Source organism: Poecile atricapillus, chromosome 2, assembly GCF_030490865.1.
Source record: "Poecile atricapillus isolate bPoeAtr1 chromosome 2, bPoeAtr1.hap1, whole genome shotgun sequence".
NCBI lineage: Eukaryota > Metazoa > Chordata > Aves > Passeriformes > Paridae > Poecile > Poecile atricapillus.
The window spans coordinates 117205553-117232181 of record NC_081250.1 but is presented as its reverse complement, the minus strand read 5'-3'; the positions used below and the strand labels follow the sequence as shown (position 1 = coordinate 117232181).

At 41.8% G+C, this 26629-nt stretch overlaps 1 protein-coding gene across 10 annotated transcripts in view; it reads right to left on the bottom strand.

The window, feature by feature from the left end:
• Window positions 1–12466: 12466 nt before the first annotated feature.
• Window positions 12467–26629, bottom strand: part of CHD7 (chromodomain helicase DNA binding protein 7) — a 133804-nt gene continuing 119641 nt past the window's right edge. For 7 of the 10 annotated variants that reach the window (XM_058830303.1, XM_058830307.1, XM_058830302.1 and 4 more), the window contains 14 exons: window positions 26526–26629; window positions 25008–25137; window positions 24657–24729; window positions 24385–24439; window positions 23443–23671; window positions 23067–23275; window positions 22261–22938; window positions 21706–21866; window positions 19830–20057; window positions 19158–19601; window positions 18350–18571; window positions 17799–17939; window positions 17222–17326; window positions 12467–16405 (listed from right to left, as the gene is read on the bottom strand). In XM_058830303.1, the coding sequence (XP_058686286.1) occupies window positions 15452–16405; window positions 17222–17326; window positions 17799–17939; window positions 18350–18571; window positions 19158–19601; window positions 19830–20057; window positions 21706–21866; window positions 22261–22938; window positions 23067–23275; window positions 23443–23671; window positions 24385–24439; window positions 24657–24729; window positions 25008–25137; window positions 26526–26629 (3733 nt within the window). In that variant the 3' untranslated portion in view covers window positions 12467–15451. The remainder of the gene's footprint in view (window positions 16406–17221; window positions 17327–17798; window positions 17940–18349; window positions 18572–19157; window positions 19602–19829; window positions 20058–21705; window positions 21867–22260; window positions 22939–23066; window positions 23276–23442; window positions 23672–24384; window positions 24440–24656; window positions 24730–25007; window positions 25138–26525) is intronic. The other 3 variants (XM_058830312.1, XM_058830311.1, XM_058830310.1) reach the window with 3 other exon arrangements.

Sequence of the window (26629 nt, the reverse complement as noted above, 5' to 3'; positions counted from 1 at the left end):
AAGTTGCTGGTCAGATAGAAAAATGGCAGATTCCTCTGTAACCATGTACCTCCCAGAACTGGAGCTTTCACCAGAAACCGGTTGCCTCCCCATTTCAGGAAATGGCTGCATGACAAGTATTTCCAGAGATAAGAGCAAATTAAACTAGTTTTCCATTTAACTTGAGCATTGTCTCATTAGGGATACCAAGGAACGATATTCCTTGGTAGGAGCTCACAGCTCTACTGGGTGTTTATAACACATGCTGCGTGATTTTTCCAGCTAAGCTGCAATTTCAGTCTCTACCCTGAGGGATACACCCAGAGAAGTTAAAAGGGATACTGAAAGGTCTCTAAGTGCCGAATGTCTGTGTTTTCCCTGGATCTCATCCCCTTTTTGCATAAGCTCCTACACCCCTGGGTAGACCCAGCAACCTGGTCCTCATTGCTCCTTCCGTTAGTGCTTGGCTCAGCCAGCCTGGCCAAACCTGTGCTGGGTGGCATCCCAGTGCTGTCTTCTTTACCATGAAACTGTTCACCAGTGCCTGTGCCAGGGCCTCTTCTCCATTATATCCTTTAGGGGAAATGGTGGCAATTGGAGTTTAGTGGCCCTCGTTCCCAGCACGGTGCCCAGATGCCAGCACTGGCTGTTCTGCTGCCCCAGAAGATGCCAGGCTGGTTGCACAGGACACTCACCAAGGAGGTTTTGGTACCACTCCTTCATTTCTCACCAGACCACTCAGTCAGTACTGGAGGCTGAGGCTACCACGGAGGAGAGGGGGAAAAGCTGGTCTCTGCTCACTCCAGAGCTCACTAAAAATCCTGTAATGAGGAGAAAACCTGGACTTTGCACCAGGCTCAGGCCTTTCCCGGTTTGCCGCTGACATAGGCAGCACTGGGTGAAACAAAGAGGGAGCAGCTGCGGGAAGATTTCCAGAGAATAAATATTTCTATTATTTCCCAGCCTGACTGGAAGCATTCATGGGCTGTGAGGAGATGGTTACTCCCATCACTGCCTCACTTATCTCAGCCGCTCTAGGTGGTGGTTGCAGCAAATGGCACGCTCGCAAGATAACAGCGGCTTTAAAGGCTGCTGCCTCGCAGGGAAAGGGAGATGCTGACTCAGCTGCTGGAAAAATCAAGCAAAACATGGAAAAGGCACAAAAGTTTGTTCACAGCCTGAAGAGGAGAAAATAAGGGAGGGATTCTGAGAATAGGAAGACGCTGAATTCAGGGTGCATCCGCTGGCGAGGAGAGGGGGGAGGCCGGGCCAGCCAACAATGGAGCAAAACAAAACAACACAAAGGCAGGAAATGCAGAAGTTCAGGTTCACACCAAAGTTCAGGTTCACACAGTGTAGCTGGGGCAGCTGCCCTCTGCACGGCACAAGTACGGCACCTCCTGTGGCCGCTGCACCCCACAACATGACTGTGCCCACCTGGGGTTTTGGGGGGTCTGTCTCCACACAATCTGGTGGTGGTGCTTCTGCTTTCATTCTACATAAACATGTAACACCTAGTAAGAGGGCTGTGGAACTAAGCTGGTGCTGTGAATGGCACAGCTTACAAAGTACCTACACAAAGATGGTTTTATAGTACACTGGAGAAGCAGAGCATTTTATTCAAAGACAAAAATGATTAAAACGTCAAAACAGTGGATGTCCCCTGTCCCCTCTGCTTCCTGAAGATTTGTTAACTCACTAGACAAGTTTTGAAGTCCAGCTACTTTACCTTTGATGAAATAACCAGACTAGTGTAAAAGGTGGAATCTATAGTATTGTGCATATTCAATGCTCATATTTCTATAAGCATTTAGGGAGGTAACATTAAGTGCCAAAGCAGGGGCATATCAGCAGTTAATTTTCACTCACTACTAATTGTGTGGGTTGCTATAATGTTCATAGCAAATAGTATTAACAGAGGCCTCTTAACCAGAGAGTCTTCACATTTTTATTTCCATTGCAGAAACCAGCATCTCTGGATGCAAGGCAGTGGAGAAATGGCTGAGGGCGTAAGGGACAAAACCACATGAAGCTCAACTCGGTTAGCAGGTGTAGCTAGAATCAAAGATAAAATGGTTGGTGTAGACTTCCAAACAAAACATACATGGGAACTGAACTCATCTGTGTGGCTGAAGCCTGAGCTCTGAACAGCTGCCCTTGGCCCTTCAACACAGTGGCAGTGGTTCCCAGGGCTTTGTGAAACCTCTCCAGTCAGCAGAGAGGAAAGGACGCTGGATGCCCTCAGCCCACCGGGAACCGCTCTTGCAGAGTGGCATCACCCTCGCTGCCACAGAGACGGCTTACAGCTCCCAGAGACTGAGCAGGGAAGCGCTGGTTTCCATCCCGGGGCTTCTCTCTGTCCTTTTGGAGATGCTGTTGCCAGTTTTTGGGGCCGCACACAGCTCGCAGCTGAGCCCCCCCCGCCCGGCTTTGCTGCTGCCAGAGCAGCTGAGCTCATTAACATGTAAAGGAAACGAAACTGCAGCTCCCGCTCTGCTTCGGGTGCAAACCAGGGGACCGCAGAGCCACGCAGGAGACACACACAGATCCTTGTGCATCTCAGACCCCCGCAGAGAAGCAGGAAGCTGTAACCTTTTCTGATGGGGCGGCACCGTTTGACGGAGAGACCCTGGCAAGGGAGAGACGCTTCGCTCCCATTTGGCGTCCGCGCTGCCACTGGAAGAGGGAGGGGAGAGCCCTGCGGAGGGGACGCTCTCACGGGAGCCGAGCAGCCAAAGTCCTCTGGGCAGCTGGGGGCTTATCCAGTGCCTGGAAATCTCCACATGTATTTATGGCACTATATAAAAGTTTAAAAAGAAGGAAGAGGCTTCTGTTTTGTAAGGAAAGGAAGTGGTGGGGAAAGGAGTAGAGACAGGCTTAATTTGTGCAGTAGCCTGGAAAGAGTCCATAGGGAGTTTAAAAAGCAATTGTATTTTGGATCCTGAAATTAAGCAGCAAGCCGCTCGCTGTTTGGCTGAGGGTGAAGTGGTCAAATGTCATGACATGTGAGGGAAAACAGCAGCTTTCCATCCCCTCTGGGAGTGCTGGAGCGAGGGGTTTGGATGGGGAGGGTTACTGCACCAGAGGAATAGAAAAAAAAACAAAAAACCCCAAACCAAACAAAAAAACCCAACAACAACCAAAAAAAAAGAGGACAGGAAAGCATGGACGGAAATTTCAGCAGAAGGCCCAAGCCTGCCACAGCAGCCGCACACACAGAGGCTATAGTGTGGCTGCAGAAAGGAAGAGGATGCATGGGCCAGAGGGGGAGGGGTGAGGGGGAAGGAGGGCTGGGGATTATAAACCACTGTCAGCTTAATTTCATTTCCCAGGAAAATAAAAAAAAAAACTATCTGTAGGCACACAGATGAGAACAAGGAGATGAGATTCAGCCAAGATGGGTTTGTTAAGAACATATTGCATCAAATCAAATTGATTTCCTTGTGTGGAAAAGTAATAGGCTTTGTGGATATTCTTGAAGTTAGCAAGGCTTTTGACAGAGTCTTCCAAACATCCTCCTATGCAAATTGGGGAAGCATGCTCTAACTCGAACTCCTGCAAGATGACAAAATCAAATTAGAAACTGTATGAAAGAATTTAGTTTCTAGTTAAAAGCAGATTCTTCGAGGTCTCTCCCAGGACCTGGTACAAACAGCATTCAGCAAGGAACAGAAATCATGCCTTCGTGGAGATGTTTAAAATATTTTGAACAGCAATGTTAATGTTTGAAAAAGGTCTTCATTCAAAATAATGCAGTGGAGAGGCATCCATGCAATCTGGAGAGAAGCAGAGCAAGGGGTCAGGCAGAAATAAGACATGGAGGAGGAGTGAGCAGCCAGGGAACCACTGAGAGGACATTCTGGGAAACAGGATCACAAGCTGAACACAAAATGACAGGACATCACGGCAAAAGAGGAGAGCTGGTGGTGTGGGAGGTGTGAATGGGAAGGGCTGAAGCCGCACATGAAGCAACCTGGCTGCATGAACTGTCCTAGCCCAAACAGGGGGCTGGTGCCAGGATGTGCCTTAAGACTGACTAAGGGAAGGGACAGGACTGACAGTCTGGAAGGGAAAACCTGTAGACAGAGACTGGGCCAACCATGAATCATTCTGAAGACGAAAGACTGAGGGGAAACACAGCTGATTTCCAAGCTAGAAAATGCTGTTGCCAAGGAAAAGGGATTGTTTGGTTCTCCATGTTCACAGAGAAGAGAAACAACACAAAAAGCAAAAACTACAACAAGGAGAGTAAGGTAAAATGCAAGGGAAGCACAGCATGTTTTTTGGGATCTCTGTCTCTCAAGGTCTTTGAGAACAGGTTAAGTCAATAGGAACAGAAAAGCATGAAGGGTGGTTGGCCCTCTTTTAGGACACTGGGTTGGTTAAACCTCCAAAGGCCCCTGCCAGGCCAATGAGAGGCCTATACACTTTGACATAGTAGTGAAACAAAATGGTTGAGCACAAGCCCTCCAATAATAACTCCAGGTATGCAGTCTGATAACTTAATAGGAAAGTTTGGGTTGTTTTGTTTAGGACCTGGATGCTGTAAGACCAGAATCCATTGTCAGGATTAGTTTTACTACTACTTTCAGTATGGCTGGATTTTCACCCTGGGATTCCAGCTCCCTCCACCATCTCCTGCAGCTCTCAATGAAATGTTTGTATCACCCATTTTTATTGGGTTTTTCTCTACTCCCTGGTCAGTTGCTCTGTGAAATGCCTAAGAGAGCCTGTCTTTAAAGTCACACACAAACATGTACGGGTGCAAACAGCTTCTCCCATACCCATAGGCACTACTGCCTACACCCAGGTCAACATATCTTATTATCTTCATGTTTTGCTTTGCTGACATTTATGAATGCCACTGCTTAGTTAAAGAAAATTTTATTGGGCTAAGGAAGCATGATATGGTGATGTTCATTACTGATATAACTTCTCCTTTCATTCATCATAGCCATAATTAATTTTCTAGCATGGATATAGGCTGAGATTTAAAGCCATGCTTGTAAAATGAATTAGCCCCTTTTCTCATCTTATTTGGAGTTCCCTATTGTGAATATACTCCAAGTGTAATAGAGAGGCAATTTATGAGAATGAAATCTCATCTGTGTCCTATTCCTTGCCCTCTCTCTGGTGATTTTATTATGCCGGGGCGCCTCTTGCCATTTGTTTAGAGGCCGGGCTGCATTTGTTATTGTAAGTTCAACAGGTTGTTTAGCATACATTAATGCACAGCGGGGAGCAGAGACAGACCTTGGATTCATGACATCAAACAGTCAAAGCATGCAGTTGGGGTCTGTGGGTGAGGGGTGTTGCTGCATGTAACATTCAGCACCAAGGAAATCCTTAGTGAAGGCCCACAGCGGTCCAAAACTCAAACCCCACTAAGCCACAGATCAGTCCTGGAGGAAGAGGTGGACACAGCAACTTGTGGGCATGAAGCTTGATCTGACCCTGGCACCAGCACACCCCCTGTCACACCCAGGCAGGTACGTTAACACAGCTGAAAATGCAAAAATGGGATGGATCAACTGTTTTCATCCAAAGAGAAGTCTGCTATTAGTGCATCTGGTAAGATTGAAAGACATCTCTCTGAAATGAATTAGCCCCATTCCTCATCTCATTTGGAGTTCCCTCTTGTGAATATAATCACAGCAGTGTGTGGAGAAAGCTGCCGGCTTCCTGGGGATGAGCATTCAGCTTCAAGGGAGCTCAGGAAAGCTGAATGGAAGAAGCAAAGGTATTTGCAAAGCAGTGCACTGCAGTGAAATTCTCTGAGGCCCTGCTCAGGGACTCTGGTGTTTGCAAGCAGCTACAGCTCCCCAGGCCTCAGCAGAAGAACTCATACCTTCGGCTTGTGTCAGAAAGTTCCAGTTCCCTTGGTAAACCAAGGGGTAACTATTCAGCAACTTTTAAAAGGCCTGTGGCATTGAATGGTGACTTCAAGCCTTTAAACAGAAAAAAACATCTTGCATAGAAGAGCAAATCCTGGCAATCACAGTTACAAGGGTCCTCTTGCAGGAGGACATGTGGATGCCCCTGCCAGTGGCTGGAGATGCTTCACAGGGTGATGTTTTGTGACTGGGATGCTGAACTGAAAATAAAAATTAGCCTCAGTAACTTTTCACATGTTTTTTACCTTTGGAAAGTGGCTGCATTTGATTTTCCAGAAAACTGGCATGTAGCTGATTAAAACTGCACATATTATCCTAACATCATATCCTCACTACTGAACTTCTAACCTGACATAAATACATTGCATACTATAACCTGTTTCTCTTGATTATTAACCTTGAACATGGCAACCTATAAATCATCAGTGAAACAGCTGGTGCTCAGCATTGCCCCAAAGGTGTATGATTACGATCATTTTATATATATCTTGCTATGCAGACATGAAAAATTCATTGAGGAGCTTGGTATTGTAAGACTTATTGTAATGAATTTTCTTTAAAACATAGATCATACTTAAAATAGGTGTCTGCTCATTATAATGTAGCCATTTATATCTTCTTGAATTACTTGTGTGTAGCTTGGCTGATTTCTAAAATTTAAATGTAATCCCTAAACAAATTCAGAGTGGTCAGTTTGCCTGTACTTCAGGATGACAATTTCACTTTTCGTTTTATGCCTTTATTTCTGTGAGGGTAAGGACTCACACCTGCAAAAATATTGAGAGGATTACAGATATTTTTCCCTGCAATACCTGGTGTTACATCCATCACTACTGGGATTTCAGTAGCTGCTGTTGGCATTTTAGCTGTGGGGACGGTAGCGGTAGATTCACCTGAGGTTTGGTGCCAGCAAGCACATGAATAGTACAACTGGAAGGCAGTAATAGAACTAAAGGGAATAAACATAACATAAAATAGGATATAAAGCCAGAACCTCAAACTAAACTTAAAAGCCACGAAATCTGATGGCCAGGACCTCAAGGAACATGAGGAGGTAGCGGGTCATCTGGTGACATTTTGGTTTTCGGGATGGCATCCTCACCTTTTCCATCCTCCCAACAGCCATGTGCATAAATACAGCCTGTGTCAGCCAAAAATGTGCTCAGTGATTTAAAGCTACCCAGCACCCATCTAGTAAGCACTGAGAAGCCTGTGCCACATGTTCCCATCCTACACACATTTTACGGAGAGGCTCTAACTGCTCATGTCTAAACTTGAGTGGTTGTTGGCAGGTGATGGGAATCATGAGAGAGGCCCTGCATTTTACTACTGATTCATACCATCAATTTATCATCTTGCAGATGAAACCATTCTTTTCCACGAGGTTATGAGAGGATTTTGTCACCTCTGGCTCCCCTCCCTCCTGCAGCTGCTCTGCCAGAAACCCTGCCTAAGATGGGATGGTGTGGGAGCTGCTTTGTGCCAGCCCTTCCCATGCATTTTGCTCAAGATAACAGTGTCAATGAGGGAGGCTCTCCCTGCCCTTGCAGTAGCCACTGTTAACAAAGTTCATCAATACCTGCAGAGGTCCGCCAAGGACTCCTGTACTACATCAGCCACAGACCCCTTCAGTCTTCACCTTGCACCCCAGGGGCATCACTGCCACCTTGAACCTGTCAGAGAAACCACAGTATTCCCACAGAAATGTCTACGTTCCTCCCTGAACTCCTGGTTCTGATTTTGCCTGTGACAATTTTTGTTTGCTGTAAGCAGCAGACACAAAGACATTTGCGTGCAACCTTATTGCACATTGGTCATCAAAGAGATCTGTGCAGATTTAATTTGCTTTTGCCTGCTCACAAGATATTCTCCCTTACCTCTCAGAAAGAGTGAAGACAAGCATAAAAACCAGCTTCACAATTGCTTGCAGATTATTTCTGTAGTGCAAACAGTAAAGGCTCAGCAAGAAAACCTGATACCACTGCACGCAAATGTTGCTTGGGTCACCAGAGGCATGAGACCTAAGAAGAGATCTAAAAAGCCACCTCTCCGTGAGGAATAAACATATGGCAGAGAAGCAGAATTTGTTCCAATTTAGTTAAGATTCTCTTGGCACCTGAACTCACAACTGCTTTAGAAACACTTCATTAAATGGTGTGCAAGGAAGCCCACTCATCCTTTGACTTGTATACTAAGAAATCCACTGATAGAAACAGTTTTGCCAATCCCGTTCCAAATCCAGGTTAAAAGCAGCCACCTCTGAAATGCTTGTGGTGAAATGCTGCACACATTGGAGTGCTGTTACTGCATGGTGTGATCTCTACTAGCCATCAGCAGCAGAGAAGCCAATCCAAAATCATTAGAGGCTGTTACATAGAAAGGGTGCCAAGAAGAGCTGACAAACATGAGGTATTTAGCAGCACGTATTGAAAACAGGCTGAAAGATATTTTGGAGCTTGCTCTCATGGTTTCTAGAAAATTGCTGTTTTCCTTTGGATTAAATATAAGTATACAGTAGGCAAGAAATTATGGCAGTTCTTCTCGTGGCAAGGGAAACTAATAGGGCAATGAAAAGCTTGCTCAATTCAAACACTGAGTGTTAAAGCCAGCAGAGACATTTTTCTTTTCCTGAATGCTCCTTTTCAGTGCAGATGTATAGAGTCAATGACAGGTGTGCATTGGTGGAAACGGGTACTTGGAAAGCTAGACTTTAGCCTTTTAAAAACTACAGATTTCTGCTAGAAGACCAGTGGACACTGAAGCATCATCTAACCACTTCTTGCTATCTGATAGAAAGTGGACAAGGATGGAAAACCCAGGAATATTATCTTCTCTGTGCCTGTCCCTGATGTATTCACAAGCTCCCTTACTGAGGCAGCAAAGCCAAGGGAGCACTAAGGGAGGGCTTTTCAGAATACCTGCATGACTAGGGAAAAAGAAGCTGTTAGCTTAGAATATACTAAAGCTTTAGCAATCTACCATCTTAATTTCAGATCTACCCCACCAGACAGGAGAACACAAAGCTGTAATGAAGCAAATCTTGCCTCTTAAAACCAGTGACCGAACTTGCAACTTCACTAACCGTATTAGTCAGATGAAGCGGCTGCACTACCATATCTAGGGATGACCAAAGGAATATTAAAGAAACATGAACTGTGACCATCCTGAAGAAGTCAGTATACTGATTTATGTTCCCATTTCTATGATGTACTATGCAGTCAGAACAAAAAGCAGCCCCAAGGTCAAGTGGTAGCACGTTGTGCAGCAAAAGAAATAGCCATGGCCCTGCCTTGACAGTGGGAACTCAATGGGCAATGAGAAGCAAGACCCATAGCTTGGCACGCAGTTTTCCATGGAAGTGGGAGATAGAAGAGAGAAGGTGGCAGATTTGGTACCTCACAGCCGGGCAGCGGGTTTGCCATGGTACAGCGGCAGCCATTGAGGTGGGCCGTACTACGACAGCCCAAGATGTAATGAAGATTGTCATGTTCAAGGATGAGCTGGAGTTCTACTCAGGCAGTCCTAGTCAGGGTGGTTTGAGTGCTGCATGATTGTTGCTAACATTAGCCTCACAACATCTCTGTGAAGAAGGCAAGTGTCATTCTCCATTCGGAAGATTGGAAACCGCAATTAAAGCAACCGCCTCAGGGAAGCAGACAGAATTAGAAATTGAATCTGGAGTCCTGGTCTGCTGATTCGCCCACGGCTTCACCTTTCAAACTTGGGAGAGGGCAAGGTAAAATAGTCAGAGAGCACCTTTTACCTGCAGCCCAAGAGACGCTCCCTCAGACTCCAGCGATAGCTCCAGCCTAATCAAACAGGCACAAAAGAGCAAACGCTGCTTGCAAAACAAAGCGCATACCCCACTGGTCACTAGAGTGCTGCAAGCTGGAATCAATGCGATGATTGTGACAGCTGAGAACAAATTCAGCTATGTTTGACAACTTCCAGAAAATATTGGCAGAGGACAGGGAGTCTGCACTGCCCAGCAGCACCTTTGTGAATTGATTAGCCATATAGCAGATGGCAAGCCTGCTGCAGACTGAGACAGCAGAAGATGGCCAGTCTGGTTGAGAAGAACTTGAAGACGACTGGGAAGAAAAAGCATGTCCTTACAGTGACAGCCCAAAATGATATTTCAGAAATGTCACATGCACGGCCGATGAGGAACAGGACTGATTTTTAACATTTTCTTCAGCTATTTATTACTAGCACCTGTCTGGCTCATAAAGCAAAATTATACAGCTTAGTTTAAACCCTTCACTTTCACCTCTTTCCTTCACAAAAAATCCTTAATATTAAAAAAAGACTTGTTTTCTTTTTTTTTAAATATTCTTCTAGAATCAACTAATATGTTTGAGAGAACTTCAATGTTTTCTCTGAAAGCAAGCATGCCTTGAAAGTTTCATTTTAGGAAAATATATTCTGGACAAAGAGCAAACACTTTGCTCTCCTCCTCCTGCCACATATTTTTGGGAGGGGTTTGGCACATGTTTGGGGAAAATTCATATTTTTAATGGTTTTAGGAAATGCCGTAGGCTATTCAGAGACTGCACAGCTGCTCATCAGTAGCCAGCCATGGCTGAAAGAGCAGAAACTATGGTTCAGAAAAATATGCCATCTTTGTCTGGTGCAGAACAATGCTGCTGCAGTGAAATACAATGGCCGTCTCTTATTTTCTACTAGGCCTTAGAATGGGGGGGAGGAAAGACAAGGAAAAAAAAAAAAAAGGAAGGATCACGGAGTTTCCTTGCAGGGCCTCTGAGCAGAGGGAGGGAACATCAGCTCTGCACTCACAGATATGCAAATCTTTCCCCAGGCCCAACAATAGCAGAAACCCTGTGGGAGGAGGAGACCGATGGCACTGCTGCTCCCAACTCCTTTGCCTGCAAAGCTCACGGATTCCCAGCACTTCCCGAGAACTGGAAGGCCAATGCATCATCCAAGAGAAGAGAGCTGTGAAAGCTGTGGTATCAGAGTTGACTGCTCTTTGCCCGTAGAGCCATGCACCATCACTGGACATTTTCAGGTTTACAGTTTGCCTGCCATTCAGTTCATGGGTGCAACAGCCCAGATGATTGATGAATCCATGGTTAACGTCTCCATATTGCCCCTTTGGTTAATAAGGACCACATATTAAAAGAAGAAAAGACTTTCTGTGGCAAGACCCCAGTTAACAGTACATCAACATACTCCAAGCAAACTTTCTAAATGGAGGATGGGTTTTTGTTTCTAATGTAACTACAATTACCAGGATTTAATGAAGTCTCTGACTTCTAGCTATCACTAATATCTAAATTTCTTAAGCAAAGACTGAGGGAGGACTAGTAACAGATTGGAAACTACCTGCACTAAGCTACTGCAACAGAAATAGCTCAAAGGATTAAGTTTGGATGGTTTTACCAGTGCTGACAGCAATCCATAGGAGCTGGAAAAACAAAAACATCCAGTGACATGGATTTATCCACTTCTATAAAATATGTATCTTGCACTGTAGTTCCTTATACTAGTGTTTGCTCTTTTGCATCAAATCTATTACTTAAAACTGCATGCAGACTGAGCTGAGACATTCACTCCGCATTCCAAGGGAGGTTTTCACAAGTCCCATCAAAGTTTGATCATAGCAACTGTCAATCATATAATTGAATTTCCTTCCAACATTCTCCTCAGAACAGCTGACTCAAGCTAGTGATTAGACTAGATACCTAAAACATCACCTGTCTGTGTAAGAAGCTGTCTCCAGGCCTCTCCAAAGCATCACTTGAAGCCAAAGGTGTACAACAGGTTATTTGCATAGCATGGGAGCAAAAGCTGTAGCCAGCACTCTTTCCCAATGAGGAGTCAGAAACGTTCATGGGCTGGCACATGTCAGGTGCCCAGAAAACAGTGTGGAGCCCTCACATATCCTGACACTTCCTGACCCCAGACCTGATGCTAAGAATTCAGAGGCAGCTGAAACACACGGTACAGAAGCAATAGAAGTCTTAAAATGTCCCAAGCAGTTGTGTTCACAAAAAACAATGGAAAACTTAATACTAAAAATACAATTGAATACCCCTCCCTCCCCTCAATCTTAAGCCCTTCTCAAATGAGGAAGTGCCCAGTAGAAAAGGTCCTCAATAGAAGTGTGCAATTCCTATAAGCAATACACTTTGATATTTGACATCAATACAAAACAAGAGACTGAAGATGACTGAAAAAACCTGTGACTAGTTTAGGAATTTGTCCACTATTTCATCAGCAACAGTTTTCAAGACTCACACTTGAACTGGTTTTGCTTTATAGTCCCCTTCTTAAAAATTGTGTCTGAAGTAGCCTGAGCAGATTTGTTGTTGTTCGGTTTTCCCATGGCAGGATTGCACACCATGCACCCAGAAAAGGCTGTTAGCATGCACACCACTGCTGTACTTTGACACAGGTACTTTCTTTTTGAAAGCAACACAGAAAGTAATTTATATTCCTTGATAACCCCATTAACATTTCCATGGCCATTAGGAGGCCCAGCAAAAAATGATTGGTGGCAAACAAAAGGCTCCTCATCATGAGACAGAAAGGGTGCTCCAAATGTGAATCAAGTGCAGAATAGTTTCTGATCTATGCATCTTACTCACGTAAGCTTTTATTCATTTAGACACACTTTTATAACTCCGTAAGAATCTTTGCAATAATTAACATGTAAAAACTCTGTCAAATCAAAGAAAAACCTTCATATTTTCATGTAATACATTTCTCGGACATTAGATGGCAATCCCCCCCACTTCATTTTTCATACCAGGGGCCCATATCCCTTCCAAAATGAAATCTCACCACCTTTCCAACAGGTGAGGGGTCTGTTTGGCTTCTAGGGAGCAAGGCTGTTTGGAAAGCACAGAGCATGGAGGCTCTCCCATTCCCATGGCATTTGTTCTGTTGGAACAATTCTCCGGTGTTGGGTTGTTTTTTTTTTTGGTTGGTTTTTTTTTTGTTTGTTTTTTTTTTTTTTTTTTTTGTTTGAGTAGGAAAGGCAGATGAATAATGCCATCATGGAAGATGCTGGTAATAGGGGTAAGATTCACTCATTTGTCACTTGGACAATCTACATCATGAGTAGGATGTTTCCATGTCAAAAGCCCATAGGCAAAAATAGAAGTTAACAGAACTTCCCCTTTTTGACAGAGGAGAAAGGGTCTTATTATGGCATTTAACAAAATAATTTCTAGTCTTGCCAATTAAAAAGGGTTCTCCCAAGGGATATCATTAGTCTGTGTAAATCCTTTCTGGAAATTATAAAACTGAATTAAAAAAAAAAGAACAACTCGCTATTTGGTACCTTGTGTGGAATACACACAATGGGAAGCACCTACAAACTCTTACAGTAGGACTTTTATAGGTAGAAAAAAAAATAAGACAAGGCATTTAATAGCAACTTAAAAACCAGTTCAAATTAATTCAACAGAGTATGCAACACACCTGCCCAAGTTAATGTGCCTTTGCTTTCAGCCTCTCACTTTTTGCCATGGTCTACGTGTGATGTTTTAGAAAGAGGCAGAATAACACACCTCATCAACCATTCAGTGATGTCCATGTAGGGGGAATCCTTCCTGACCTTCATTAACTCCCTATGATCTATTTAAGTGGCAGTACAAGACATCCTGACATCTATTCATTTCATCAGTGTGTGCCTGTGATTCATTCACACAAAAATCACTTCCTAAGCCTTCATTTCTCATCTACTTTCATCGTCCATGAAATATTCTTTTCAAGCCAAGTTCACCCCTTTTCATATATCCCCCTGGGGACCAAATTTCAGCCTTGCAATACTTGCCCGTTTGAGCTCTCGTGCAAATTCACAGTGTACATGAGAGTGAGGTTTGCAGCTCTCCAGCATTCCAAAAGCACGGATAATATTAGTCCTAAAGACAGGGGTCCACCCACAGCTGGCTACTGAAATAGCTAATTTTTCATGTACTCCACTGAAAATCTAACCTTTTATCCTCACTCTGGAGCTCGTTGTGTATGTGTGTGTCAAGGTGACAACACCGTGAAAACAGAAGTTCTCAAATGGTACATTATCTCGAATATCAAAAGGTCACAAAAGGGTACAAATCGGTAGCTCTCCAGAAGAGACACTGGTTTTTATAAAAAGTGGGTCAGTTTTAGTTTCATGTAGGTTGTTTGACACAGTGGTTTCTGGCATCACAAGCTCTGGTCTACAGGATACCACAGAGCCTTTGTATCCCTTGCTGTCACTACAGCATTGTGTTTTTCTACCCATTAACCAAGGATAAATGACCTAGATATTGTGCCTATTAAAGCCTCATTTTTCTTTTGCCCTTTTGTTCTTTAGTGTACCACATTATCACATGCTGAACACATTTAAAGTATTCTGTCTCTCATGCCCCTTTGAAGGAGTAAAGTAGAGATTTTAGCGTGCATTTCTGTAGAGTTACTTAGAGTGGAAAATATGAAGGCAATTCAAGGTTTCTCTTCCTGCCTAGTCCCCTGAAGACGATCAGTTCAGCATTTACAGCCACTAACCTATAAAGAATATAGCAGGAAAATGCTATAAAAAAGCCACAAATACAAATACAGAAAGTGAACACCAGTTTTGATGTCCCTAAACACTACATTCTATAATTACATCTCTGCATATCATGGGTCACTTTTATTAAAAGCATCATTACTACAGTTGGCAGCAATTTACATCTTATCTTACATGATAGCAGTTTCCAAAGAAAAAAAAACAAAAAGACATCACAACAAAGAAAAACAATACATTTACAAAGTCATGTCTGTAAACTTCAAGGCTAGTTTAGAGTTGAGGTAATGCTGTTTAGCTTTGTGGCTAAAGTAACAAAGTCCTTTAATTTAAAAAAGGTACCTGATTTTTTTTCTTTTTGTTTATACCAGTGCATTACAAGATCACGAGACGATTAAACTGTAGCTTTATCCTGTAAGAACCTTCTCCGCGGGTTAATTTCCAAAAGGTACTCTTCACATTCAACAGCTGCCTTATTATTGCTGCGTCTCAAGACAGAGACATTCACACTATCATGAAGATTGTCAGAGAGAGAGTGTGTGTGTGGGTGTGTGCGCGCATGTGAGCGGGTGAACTCCCATACAGTCAAAATGAAGCGCGAGTACGATATGTATGGTAAATTCCATCTTGACCTTCACAGCAAAGAAAAAAAAGAAAAAAAAAAGAAAAAAAAAAGAAAAAAAATTAAATATATAACTTCATCCTTCCTTTAAGCAGCACTTCCTTCTATTAGTGCCACTTGATTACAAATTGCTGCTTAATTCATAATACCAATGGTACCAAAAGAAAAAAAAAGCAGAGCATTATGTCAATTTCCTTAAAAAGACATGATCACCTCTCAAATTTCATCTCTCCTAGGGATAATAAATAATGCACTGCACAATACTTAATGACCAAGATACCTTTTGACACATCTGTATAACATGACTTGAACTTTTTTTTGCTACACTATGTTACAGAACAGCTTATAAAAACTAAGTATGGACATTAACTGTGAGTGTAAACAGTAGGACTACCACTTGTCAAAAGTTTAAAACACTTTAACTGTAACTGGTACTGGTTATTCATCGTTTTCATTGTTTTCTATTTCTTCCCCCCCATCAAGTGAGTCTAATTCTTCACCCTGTGCTATTTCATCTTCTAAAACGGAGGAATCTGCAGTTTTATCAAGGCTCTCCTCTGCATCACTGCCTTCGAGATTTTCTTCATCTTTAAAGGCAGCTCCTTCAGTTTTGTCAGTAGCCTTCTCTTCATTGGAGCCCACTGCGTTCTGAAGTCCTGCTAGTGCTGGGAAACCGGGCAGAGTCAATCCTCCCAGTCCTGGAGGTAGAAACATAGATGGATAGAAGAGGCCAGGAGCCATGGTAGACAGCAGGAAAGGATTGAAGGCCAGAGGGTTTGTGGGCAATCCAGTGTTGGTGGTGGTAGTAGTGGTGGCAGTGGCGGTAGTCGCCGCAGTAGCAGCACTGACAGATCCATTCGCAGAGTCAGTAGCAGAAACAGTGTCTGTGCTTTTCTCAGAGTCTTTGTTCTCCTCTTCATTCTCATTTTTCTTCTCTTCAGCTTTTGAAGCGCCATCCTCAGTCTCTCCTTGACCGGAAGCAGTAGTGGCATTTCCAGTAGTAGCCGTTATTGGGTTATTCAACAATCCACTTAGTCCAAACATATTGGGCAGTCCTGCCATCCCTGGCAACATCAGAGGCAACATGGCAGCCGGATTTTTAGCGTCCCCTCCAGCAGCAGCAGCTGTTGCTAGCCCTGGTGGAAAGCCCATGAGGCCTGCGAGCTGGAGAGACTGCAGGTTCTGTAGGTTCTGGAGGCTTGTGAGGTCCATTCCAGCAAACAGACTGTTCATTAGTAGTGGGTTGATTCCCGAAGTTGATGCTACAGCAGCAGCTGCTGCAGCTGCTTTGGCAATTTCACTTTTTGGCCTTCTTCCTCTTCTGCTTGCTCCTTCCTCCCTCACAACAGGTCCAGTAAGAAGACGGTCAAACATGGACTCCGGAACAAAACCCTAAAAAGGGAAGATGAAAAAACAAGCTTTATCCTCGGCTGGCTTTTTTAGCTTTCAGCAGTTAACTGATGACGATAGAAGAAACAGAAGGGATTTCAGCATACTCCAAAAGTGGTTTGTTTTTTCACCCTGGCAAATGGTGACTAGATTAGTACTGTAGTGAATGGCAGTAGAAAAGTAAAGAAAGCTGAAGAAATCAAGATCACAGATTTTTTTAAATTTAAACACAACAGTAAAATAATACATGCTGAAAACTCTGTAACTTCATTAAAAAACCCACCCTGATATGCTGCAGTTACAAGTTTATACCTTCATAATTCATACTGAGTTTCAGAATAGTAATATTCTATTAAATTGAGTACTTAAAGAATTTTACCCTTTATTTTCAAACATGTGTTGTAAAATAAAAGGTAGAAAACCTATTTCTTTTATGCTGTTGGATACCGAGAAAAGTAAGTGTATTTCTGTTATGAATATGACAAATATTTTCTTAGTAGTACCTAATGTACTTAGTAGTACCTAATGTACTAATTACTACTGTAATGTGCTTTTTAAGGATTGCTACTTGTAAGAAAAAATAATACAAAACAAATGCTGAAGGCTGCCTTAACTATAGCTGATTTTTCAAGTGTATTCCAATGCCATTCGGCAGCAGCCTCCTATCACAACTCCCCCCCAGGCTGGGTAACTCCTACCCAGACACCACAATTTTCTCAAAACCAGCTATGAGATGAAGACCTAATAATCAATTTACAGAGCCTTCAACTTTTCTGTGCTATAACCTACAGTGACGCATGCAAAGAGAGTTTCACTTACAGACTGTTTAACAATATCAGTCCAATCTGGAGCAACTGCAAACTCAGGATTTTCTTCCAGCCATCTTGGCAAGTCCTTCATTGGAGGGGCCATAGCTCCACCCATCTAATTCAAAAGACAAGGTTATGACTTTAACAAAAACCCAACAACAAAACCAAACAACTACTTATATGGATATTTTCTATTTGCACACTTTCATCTCTGAAGGACAGCAGCAAAGACTCAGTTACTGTGGAAAACTACACGGAAACCAGCTAATGATAGCTCAATTGACAAAATCACGTTTTAAAAAAACAGTAAAGTGCTGCAGATTAGGCAGGTCTGGTAATAAATTTTGTATCTAAGGACAAAATGTGCTGTATAAGTTCAATAAGTGAGAGTTATTCGCTCAGGTGATTAATATGAACTTATCAGAGGAGCAAAGACAGAATTAAAGGAACCAGATGGCACAGTCCAGTAAGAAAAACTGCTGGTGCCAAATTACTAAACTTTTAAAGAGAAAGCTTGGAGTAGAAAACCTGCTTTCCACATGCAAAGACATTATTAAAGACCTCAACCGAAGTAACTTAATTTTTACCTTCTTCCCATTTCGTTTATTTACAACAGGTACCCTTTCTTCTCCTGTCAAGGTGTTTATATCCAGTTTATTAGGGTTTCGACATCTGTGTCGTTTTTGTTTCGGCTTCTGAAATGGGGAAAACAGCACATCTGCACTCTTCTGGAAAGAAGAGAAATTTATTGCTTTTTAGCTTTTCATTTCTTGACAAATATTACCAATCACGGTACCCCTTTTAACAACAATTTTAAGAAGGGATCCATTATTTTACTCTCAGATTATAGGAGAAGAAATTTTTTTTGTATCAGACGAAGAAATTCTGCAGGACTTGACAAACATGGTTCTAACATGCTGTTATATACAGATATTAAGAAAGGAAAAGCAAATCAAACACCCCAATGTCACTTGGGTGTGGATAAAACAGGAATGGCGGATAAAGAGAAAACTTCTGTTGAAAAGCAAGCTACAAAATTGAATGACTATGCCCAATGTGAGGAAATTCAGTCTGATATCTGCAAAATTAACTTTTGTATTAATACAATAGAACAACACTTTTAGAATCACATACTTACTGGTACATAACTTGGCATATCTACTGTGTAAGTAGGATGCAACTTAAGCCATTCAACTAGATCCTTGTTTTTCGGGGCATCCTCTCCCACCAGCCTGGTCCCATCCTCTAGATTGATTACAGGGATGCGAGTGTCTGGGTCTAATTGACCAGGAGATGGAATGTTCCTTGCTGGTAGGGCTTCCATATCTTCTTCAAAAGCTTTGGTCACTTCTGCATCCTCCTGAAAACAATCACATCTCTATTAGTCTTCCCTTCACAGGAACAGCTGGAGAAGTAATCTCAGGAACAGACTGATGTGAAATGTTCAAGATTTTGCATGCACAAGAGTTAATGGGGTTTAAATACTCATACTACAAAAAGTACTATCATTGCATCAGGGAATTTTGAAAATTCAGCATCATTGAACAATAAAGAACATAGTGCTAAAGGCAAAGCGGTTCTTTTGCACTTCCAGTAAATGTCCTCCAAGATTCTTCAAGACACACCCTCTTCTACACATCAAGAAAGACATACTTAAGCCTCAAAATGTATATTGTTAGAAATATATCTTGTAAAAAAAAAAAAGTAATTAATTTTGAAAGTACAAGCTTCCTAAAACTCAGCTATGATTTGCTAGAGTAAAATCTTGATGTGCACATTTTGTTAAGTTCAAAAAGAGTTAACAGCTCCAAACAAAGGAAAAACCTGGTTAGGCAAAAACTGTATGTTTTTATTAGGCAGAGTATAATAAGACTTAAAACACATTCAGGAAATACCACAGACAGAAGAACAAATAAGAGACAAAAAGAAAAAGGTTGTGGTCTTACTACAGTCAATGATGTCCGTTTGTTGCTCATAAATAACAGATCAAGCCCTTCTACATTTTTCCTCCTTCCTCTCCTCCTCTTCATGGGTGGTTCTCCATCTATTAAAGAGCCATTTAGTAGATGCCTTGTGGGTGTGCGTGAAAGACCTGCTTGCAGCAGCTCCATTTGAGTTTTAAAGGCATCAGACACGGGTGTGGAGACATTAGGCAAGATAAACTTTGAAGTAACAGATGAAAAATTTGAGGTAGAACTTGTTGCCTCTCGTGAGGCCTTTGATAAATCTACAACCTTTTCTTGTCCATTTTCTGAGACCACCTGAGACTCACGTAACTGGGCAACCATTTCCATAAGATTTCTCCTTTTGGCAGCTCTCTCAGCCTCAATTTCAATCTTTCTTCGTCTCCTCCTCCTCTGACGTGGAACTGATAAATTGAGTGCATCTTCCTAATAAAAAAATGAGCATTTCCAAACATTAGCAAAGCTCTGCTTGCTATGCTGAGTTTAAAATAAAACTCCAAACATATAACTCTGAAAACAAAGCCTTCGTTTTATTCAAGGAAACACTTTTGTGTTTTTCCTATTTTATTCATGCTAGTTTATTTTCTATTATTCAAGAGAAGCTCATGCAAGATAAAATGTTTTATGTAAAAAAAGAGAATGCTGCAGCCTTGCCTTTGATAACTGAGGAGAAGCAGTGAGATCTTCACTGCCACTGACGCTGGCTTGACCAACCATGGAGAGCTCTGCAAAGCTCCTTTTCTGTAGAGGGCTGTCCACAGCTGTTGGAGTGTACCCAGGTATGAGCCCCTGGAAATCAAACATCTGGCGCCTATTTACTGGCCACTTCCCTTTCAGCACTGCTTCACAGATGTTGTCTAATCGGTTGATCATTACTCGGTCCTGCATAAAGGAAAAGCATGTAATGAACCTTCAGTGTAAACGTCACCTTTTAAATTCAGATGAGTCTTATGACACAGTCCACTATCCAGAGCTTAAGGAAGACATTCAGAAACAACTATTCTTGCATGTTAGGAATAAACTGATCACTTTGAAAGAAGCTAACACAATTTTGTAGAATAAAACTTTAATAGGATTTAAAAGCTGCATTCATATTGTGAGGGAAAGGAAAAAAGACAGACCAAGTTTTCTGTATGACAGACAATGCAGTAATTGAAATATTTAATAGAAGCTCACTGTCGTTTTACCAAACTTCACTAGTTAGCAATATCAACAGTTAGGAAGGGAAAATAAACACATCTGCAATCAGTATCTTAAAGCTGCAGTTCTCAAGAACTGGATCTGCAATTCTGTCCTAGGAAGTGGATCCTCATTAGCGTCACTATTAATAAAGTTCAACATTATGAGACGGGCACCAACCTAGGGACATCTAATGAATGTCAATTTTCATTCCACGCCCATTATCACTTCAAATTTCACTGAAGCGTGTACACTAAAAATCTCTAATTATGTTTATTAGTCTACTTATGCTGAATCTATACAGACGAAGCATTTTCTGTTCTACTTTCACACTATGACTGGAATAAGATTTTAGCCCATGTTTCCAAAATACTTGCTGAAAGCAGAGAAGATGGACGTTAGTTGATTTTTTTTCCATTTCAGTATTTAAGCACATTCTACACTAGCCTGCCTGAAGTAGTAGAAACTTTGGAACTCTAAGAAATACTGCTGGTTAGGGAATATGAGCATCAGTTGGCTTCCTGAACAGCAAAACAGTGCAAAAGCCACTAGCAAATCTCAGCAGCTGCAACAGACTGCTTGCTTTCCCCAGAAATAAGCCTATTAAGAGCAAGGTCCTCTTGCCCTGCTACCCCCTTCCCCCTCCCTGCCCCAACCAGATGGCCCTGTTATGGTGATTAGTAAGCTTAAGACTATTACTACTTTATTTTTCTCTGTCCCCTTGCTGCAAAGGAGAGCACTAAATTAAGTATGGATTTATTACAATGTTAGTTTTGTATTTTTAAAAACGTTTTATACTAGATAATTTTCTGCATTGTTACCAAAATAAGATACAGCTTTATCCTATCTAAAATTGCTGCTTATGTTTTCAGGATACCTTAATACAATTACATCTGTCAACATTACATAATGGCTTAGATCATGTAGGTCGCCAAAACTCTTCCCTACAATCTCCTCATCCCAAAATAAAAAGGTGATCATTGAAAGTCTCTGCTCTCAATTCTGCAGATTGCTCTGCAGGGATAATTCCTAATTCAAAACAGTACAGTGGTGCAAGAGGTAGGACTGCTGACAAAAAGTTATGGACCCTTATAAAGAACTCATGCCTGCCAGCAGTCCATTGCTTTACTAAATGACACTATTTTACTAAAAAAGAGCAATTTCTTTCATTTCCACTGCTAGTTTGTATGAGCTTGAAGGAAAAAGTGCCATTCCACAAATCATTCACAGAAAAATGTCTCTTGCCCGCCAGAAGTGCAGTATCACACAAAGCTCACTGTTACTTTGCAAGCACTTTTCCCATATTTTTCTTAAATTAAAAGAGACACATATCTTTCTACTCCTAACCAACCTTAGGCCAGAATGAGAAGGCAAATGTTCTCTCATGAAGCAGCTGAACCACAGAGGGATCCCCATCTTCCATGTAGAATCCATCGCGAGTTTCATCCCTTGCGGTACTCATAGAGGCATTGCTTTCTTCGTCAAAATTCTTACCCTGAGAAACTGCTCCTGCTGAATAACAATGACAACCAGGCATTAACATCCAGTGTCTACCCAGCTAGATAGGCTAAGGCAACCAGGTTTGACACATTTCTAACTCGGGCTTTTGTTCAGTAATTACTACAGCAGAGCCCCAGCCTTCCACGTTTGGCACAGAGACCATGCTTATTGGCTCAGTGAGCTATCCTGGAAATCATCCCTTGTGGGGGAATACCCCGCTGATGCTGGATGGTTCTTATGAAAGCTTATTTAGCCACCTGATATGTGGAAGGGCAAAGGAACTGCTACATGTAGCCCATCCCATAGTCCATAATGGCACCCTGTGTGCCACTTACCAGCTGGCACAAGCTACAACAGCTGTGGGGCTTGTGCTGAGCACACTGAAATGATCTGACCAATGTATTACCTTCAGGTTGGGAGGATTCTTCTGATTTATCATCATCTTCCAGTTTCTCCTCTTCATCTTCTTCTGAACCTTTCTCAGAAATAGATTTTGGATCTACATCTGTACTCATTTCTATGTCTTTCAGTTCACATTTAACAGAGCCAGGCTCAGCCTCAGCATCACAGTCTGGTTTAGTGTCCTTATCTGTAGTATCTGTCTCCTCTTTGATTTCAGACTTTTCTTTGGCTGCTGGATTTTCAGACCCTTCAACCTTAGACTCTGTTTGTTCTGTAGTCTTTTCTTCTTGTACTGGTGTGGATGGGACAATTGGGGGTGTTTGACTGCAGCCAGCACCCAGAGGGTTTACAGAAGAGACAGTATTTGCATTACCTGTCCCTCTGTTTTGAGCAAAGTTTTTGTGAGCTTCAAGAAAAGAGAGTTCAGGATCATTCAGAATGTGATAATCTGTCCTACTGACTCCATGTTTAGCAGCACCAATCAGTAAGTCTTTATCATGTTTACCACACTCCCACCACTCTGGCAGGTCCAGACTTGGCTGGCAAAGCTTTAGCCTCTCCCCCAGCTGCGGGTGATGGAGAACCTGTTCCCGGATCTTGCGCAGCAGCTCGATGCGATATAAAGTTCTAGAAGCACGCTCCTCTGTGATCGGCTCAATCAGCGTGGAAAGATCAGGAGGTTCTGCAAAGACACCAAGTTGTACTCTTTAGCACGGACTGAATGCACACCCATTTCAAAATAATTACACCTGGGCATGAAGTTTCAACAATCTCACAAGATTCATGATGATTTCCAGAGTCAAAACTTACCATCATCTGGTTTGACTGGCATTCGGCACACTCGTCTACACATATTCACAAAGCCATTAAAATACTTTTCCAAGCTTTCATCGGACTTTTTGTCAAGCCTGGCAAATGCTCTGAATTGATTCCACTCAAACTGGTGTTTTACAGGATCAAAAATAACTCCAAAAGTAGACACCACACGATAAAAATCAGCTTCTTCTCTTCTTGTCCATCTAGTCAAGGAAGAAGCAAGAGAAGTGAGGCCACTGGATAGATAACAGTCCAAACATGTTTAGAAGCCCTAAAACCCCCTTAGTTTATTCTTTCAAAACAAAAGAGCGGTATGGGTGACACACAAGCTCAAATAAGATTTAAAGTAAGATATCACCAGGAAACTCACTTTTGTCGTTTCTCAGTTATTATAGCTTCCCTTTCTGCCTCCAGTGCCCTCACTTCTTCTCGAGGCCGTCGTCTCCTGCGGTCAGTCTTCATTAATGCCTCTTGCCTCATTTGTTGCCTTTTATAGCTGCGCTGATAGGCAGTAATGAGGCGACGCAGACGGGTAGTCAGGGTTGAAGTGTTGGGCCAGTAGAGTTGCCCTAACTCAGCGTTGCTTTCACTGTGCTTGTCTAGAGAACAGAGAAGTATTTGCACTGCAAAACCAACACTAAACATTTCAAAGTTTCTATGGCTATAACTGGATTCCTGTTTTATCAGATAAGAACATGTGCCTGTAATACTGGCGCATAGTGGACTAGAAATAGGATAGCTATTGTAAGAGATAAAAAAATAGACTCAAACCATCCAACTCTAAGAACTCAGAAATGCTTGTGAAGCATTTTGAGATAACCATCAAGCACTATGATTCGATGTTATGAATGTAAAGATATTATGAACACTAAGTATTTAAATTAATGTAATGCATCTTTAAATACATTACTAAGATCATTCTGCCTCTGAGGAAACACCTACAGTTATCATTTCCCACTTTATTATTCTCACTTAAACTTGGCAGTTTCCCTCCATACTGAGGAAACTACGTATTTGTAACTTCCAAGATTATCTCGGCAAAACCATCAACGTCTGCATTATGAAACATCCGGTCTTTATCACCACAGTTTCTCCTATGTAATTAGAAATCCAGAGAACCATAACGTGGATTATTCAAAGACAGTATGTAATTGTTTTGAAGAATGTGAAGCATGGAGAGATTTGGCAGCAAAAAGCTTTCTGTGATATTGTCCCAAAACATCTCCTATTCCCTCATGTGCTAATATAAACAGTCCAACTCTTACTAAACGATCCCTTTTTGCCCTTTTAATTTTATTTGCTATAGTCTTACTTGGGTGTAATTCTATGGACTCCTCTTTGTCTTCTGGAGGTGAGTTGGCGAATTCCTTGGGGAGAAGACAGAAGTTATTTTAGTTTTCAGTTTTGACCACATGTCATAATTTGAGAAGAAAAATATGTCATCTCTCAAACACAGCAGCAAACAATCTTTGTAAGGTGTGTTTATCTGGTACGCTCAAACTTAAAAAACACACATTAAAATAAATATGGAGAATTAATTATAATTGTACATGTTTGTAATTACAGAAAGCTAGGAGTCCTTACATCAATTTCATCCTTGAAAGGAGTTCTGGTTGGCTTATATTCTGGATCTTCATCCTCTCTGTCAAATTCACCCCTACAAAATATTTTAAAAATATTTTCAAGAAAAATATTGGTTTTGAGAAAGGGATGATATTCTGGGCAAAAGCAAAAAAGCTACAAAAGCCATCAGTATGGTGTACCAAGTTACACATTTGTATTTCATGCTCAACTGTGTAAACAAATCTATGTACTTTCTACATCATACGATCACTTCATATCCTCAGGCAACATGTAAGTATAATATGACATATGAACCCATGCCAACATATACAATGTTGATAAAGTTTATTAATTTTTTCATGTCCTCCTTACCCATCACCGCCATCTGCTAACATGTCTGTCCCTCTCTGTTCAGCAGCTATGGCCTTTGCATCAGGCATGCCAACCCGTTCCAGAAAGCACAGTGCTGGATCAGCTCTCATAGAATTGTACTTCTCATAACCTGCGTGCAGAGTGGGAGACAAATGCTTTTTTAAAAGCTATGACCGGCTGTGAATAGAACAGGTCTAGGCAGTAGAAGTACAATTTTCTGGATTCATTAATTTAGTTTTAAATAAAACAAAGGAGCTGTCGCCATGCTGGAAACATATAATTCATGTAAAAAAATTGTTCAGGTTGATAAATTCCAACAGCACAGAAACATTTTCCCATCAATAATGTTAACCCATGTAAGACAATGAAGAAAGCATCAAATTTCATGTTGTTAAAAAAATAAAGTAAAAATCTTTCACAAGTGAAAAACTTCTTTAAGTTTGCTATATGATTTTCACAATGGTTCTTGACATTCAATACTCGCCAGTGGAAACACGCAGACGCAAATGGAAGTGCACAGACACACACACACACACACACGCACACGTATTTTCAATAGCTCCAGCCCAGCTGGAACCTTCAATATAGGCTGCAAAAATGCTGCATACATGGGTTATACGTAAGGCCAACGAACCTGTCTTATTAGGTTTAGGATGATGCATGTCAGTAAGATGACACTGTTCCCTCTATGGTTTTCAAACTGCTGTTTGCTTTTTTACTGCCCAAGTTGACTAGATGGAAAATGGCAGATCCCAACAGTGCACTGCAGGAAAATGATTTTTAGACTAGACTTGCCTCAGCTGAGCCCACAACACAGAGCTGCTGTACATAGGCAGAACAGCACAATTCAATTAGGATTTGTACTACAACACACTGCTCCTAACTGCTGTAGAGCCTCAAGCCAAACTGTAATCATGAAAGGTTTTATAAGCCATCATTCTCCCCTTTAGTCAGGCTGGGCTGCTGAGAATACCTCTGCGACCTCCAGAGAATTGGGATTATAATCAGGAATCGCTCACTGTATATATCATGCCAGCTCTGCATCCCCAGCCTTTCAAAGTTAACAAGGCTGCATCCCACTCAAGGGAGCCGGGAGTTCTCAACACTGACATTTGTGAAATATTGCTTGGAACAAAGCCCAGGAGGCACTTGTACAGATTAATAGCAGAGGTTAAGCCCACCGTCCACTTTGACACTGGTTGGCAGAGTTAGCAAGTGAAGCAGTGCTGGAAGCAAAGTTTATGGAGATCTATCCTACTATTTGGCTATTATTTAAACAAATATGGCTTTGTTTTATTTACAGCCAAGAAAGTAATGTTTTCTTCTCAAATGTTCTGCAAACATTTAAAAACAGCATCTGATATTTACAGCTCATATTAGGTTTTTAATGCAGGCAAGAAAAAAGGGAGATACAAGCCAACAGTTCTTTGGAACAATACTTGTTAATATTATGACTGAACAGTCCTACACACTGAAAGCTTTACTACTGAGTTTTGTTGAGAGTGAGACACCACTTACCGTGTTTAAATACTCCAATTAAAAGGGATTTATCTGCCTCCTTATCCCACCAGTCTGCAGGAACTTCAGCATGGAATGGCTCAGGTATCCATATATCTACTTCA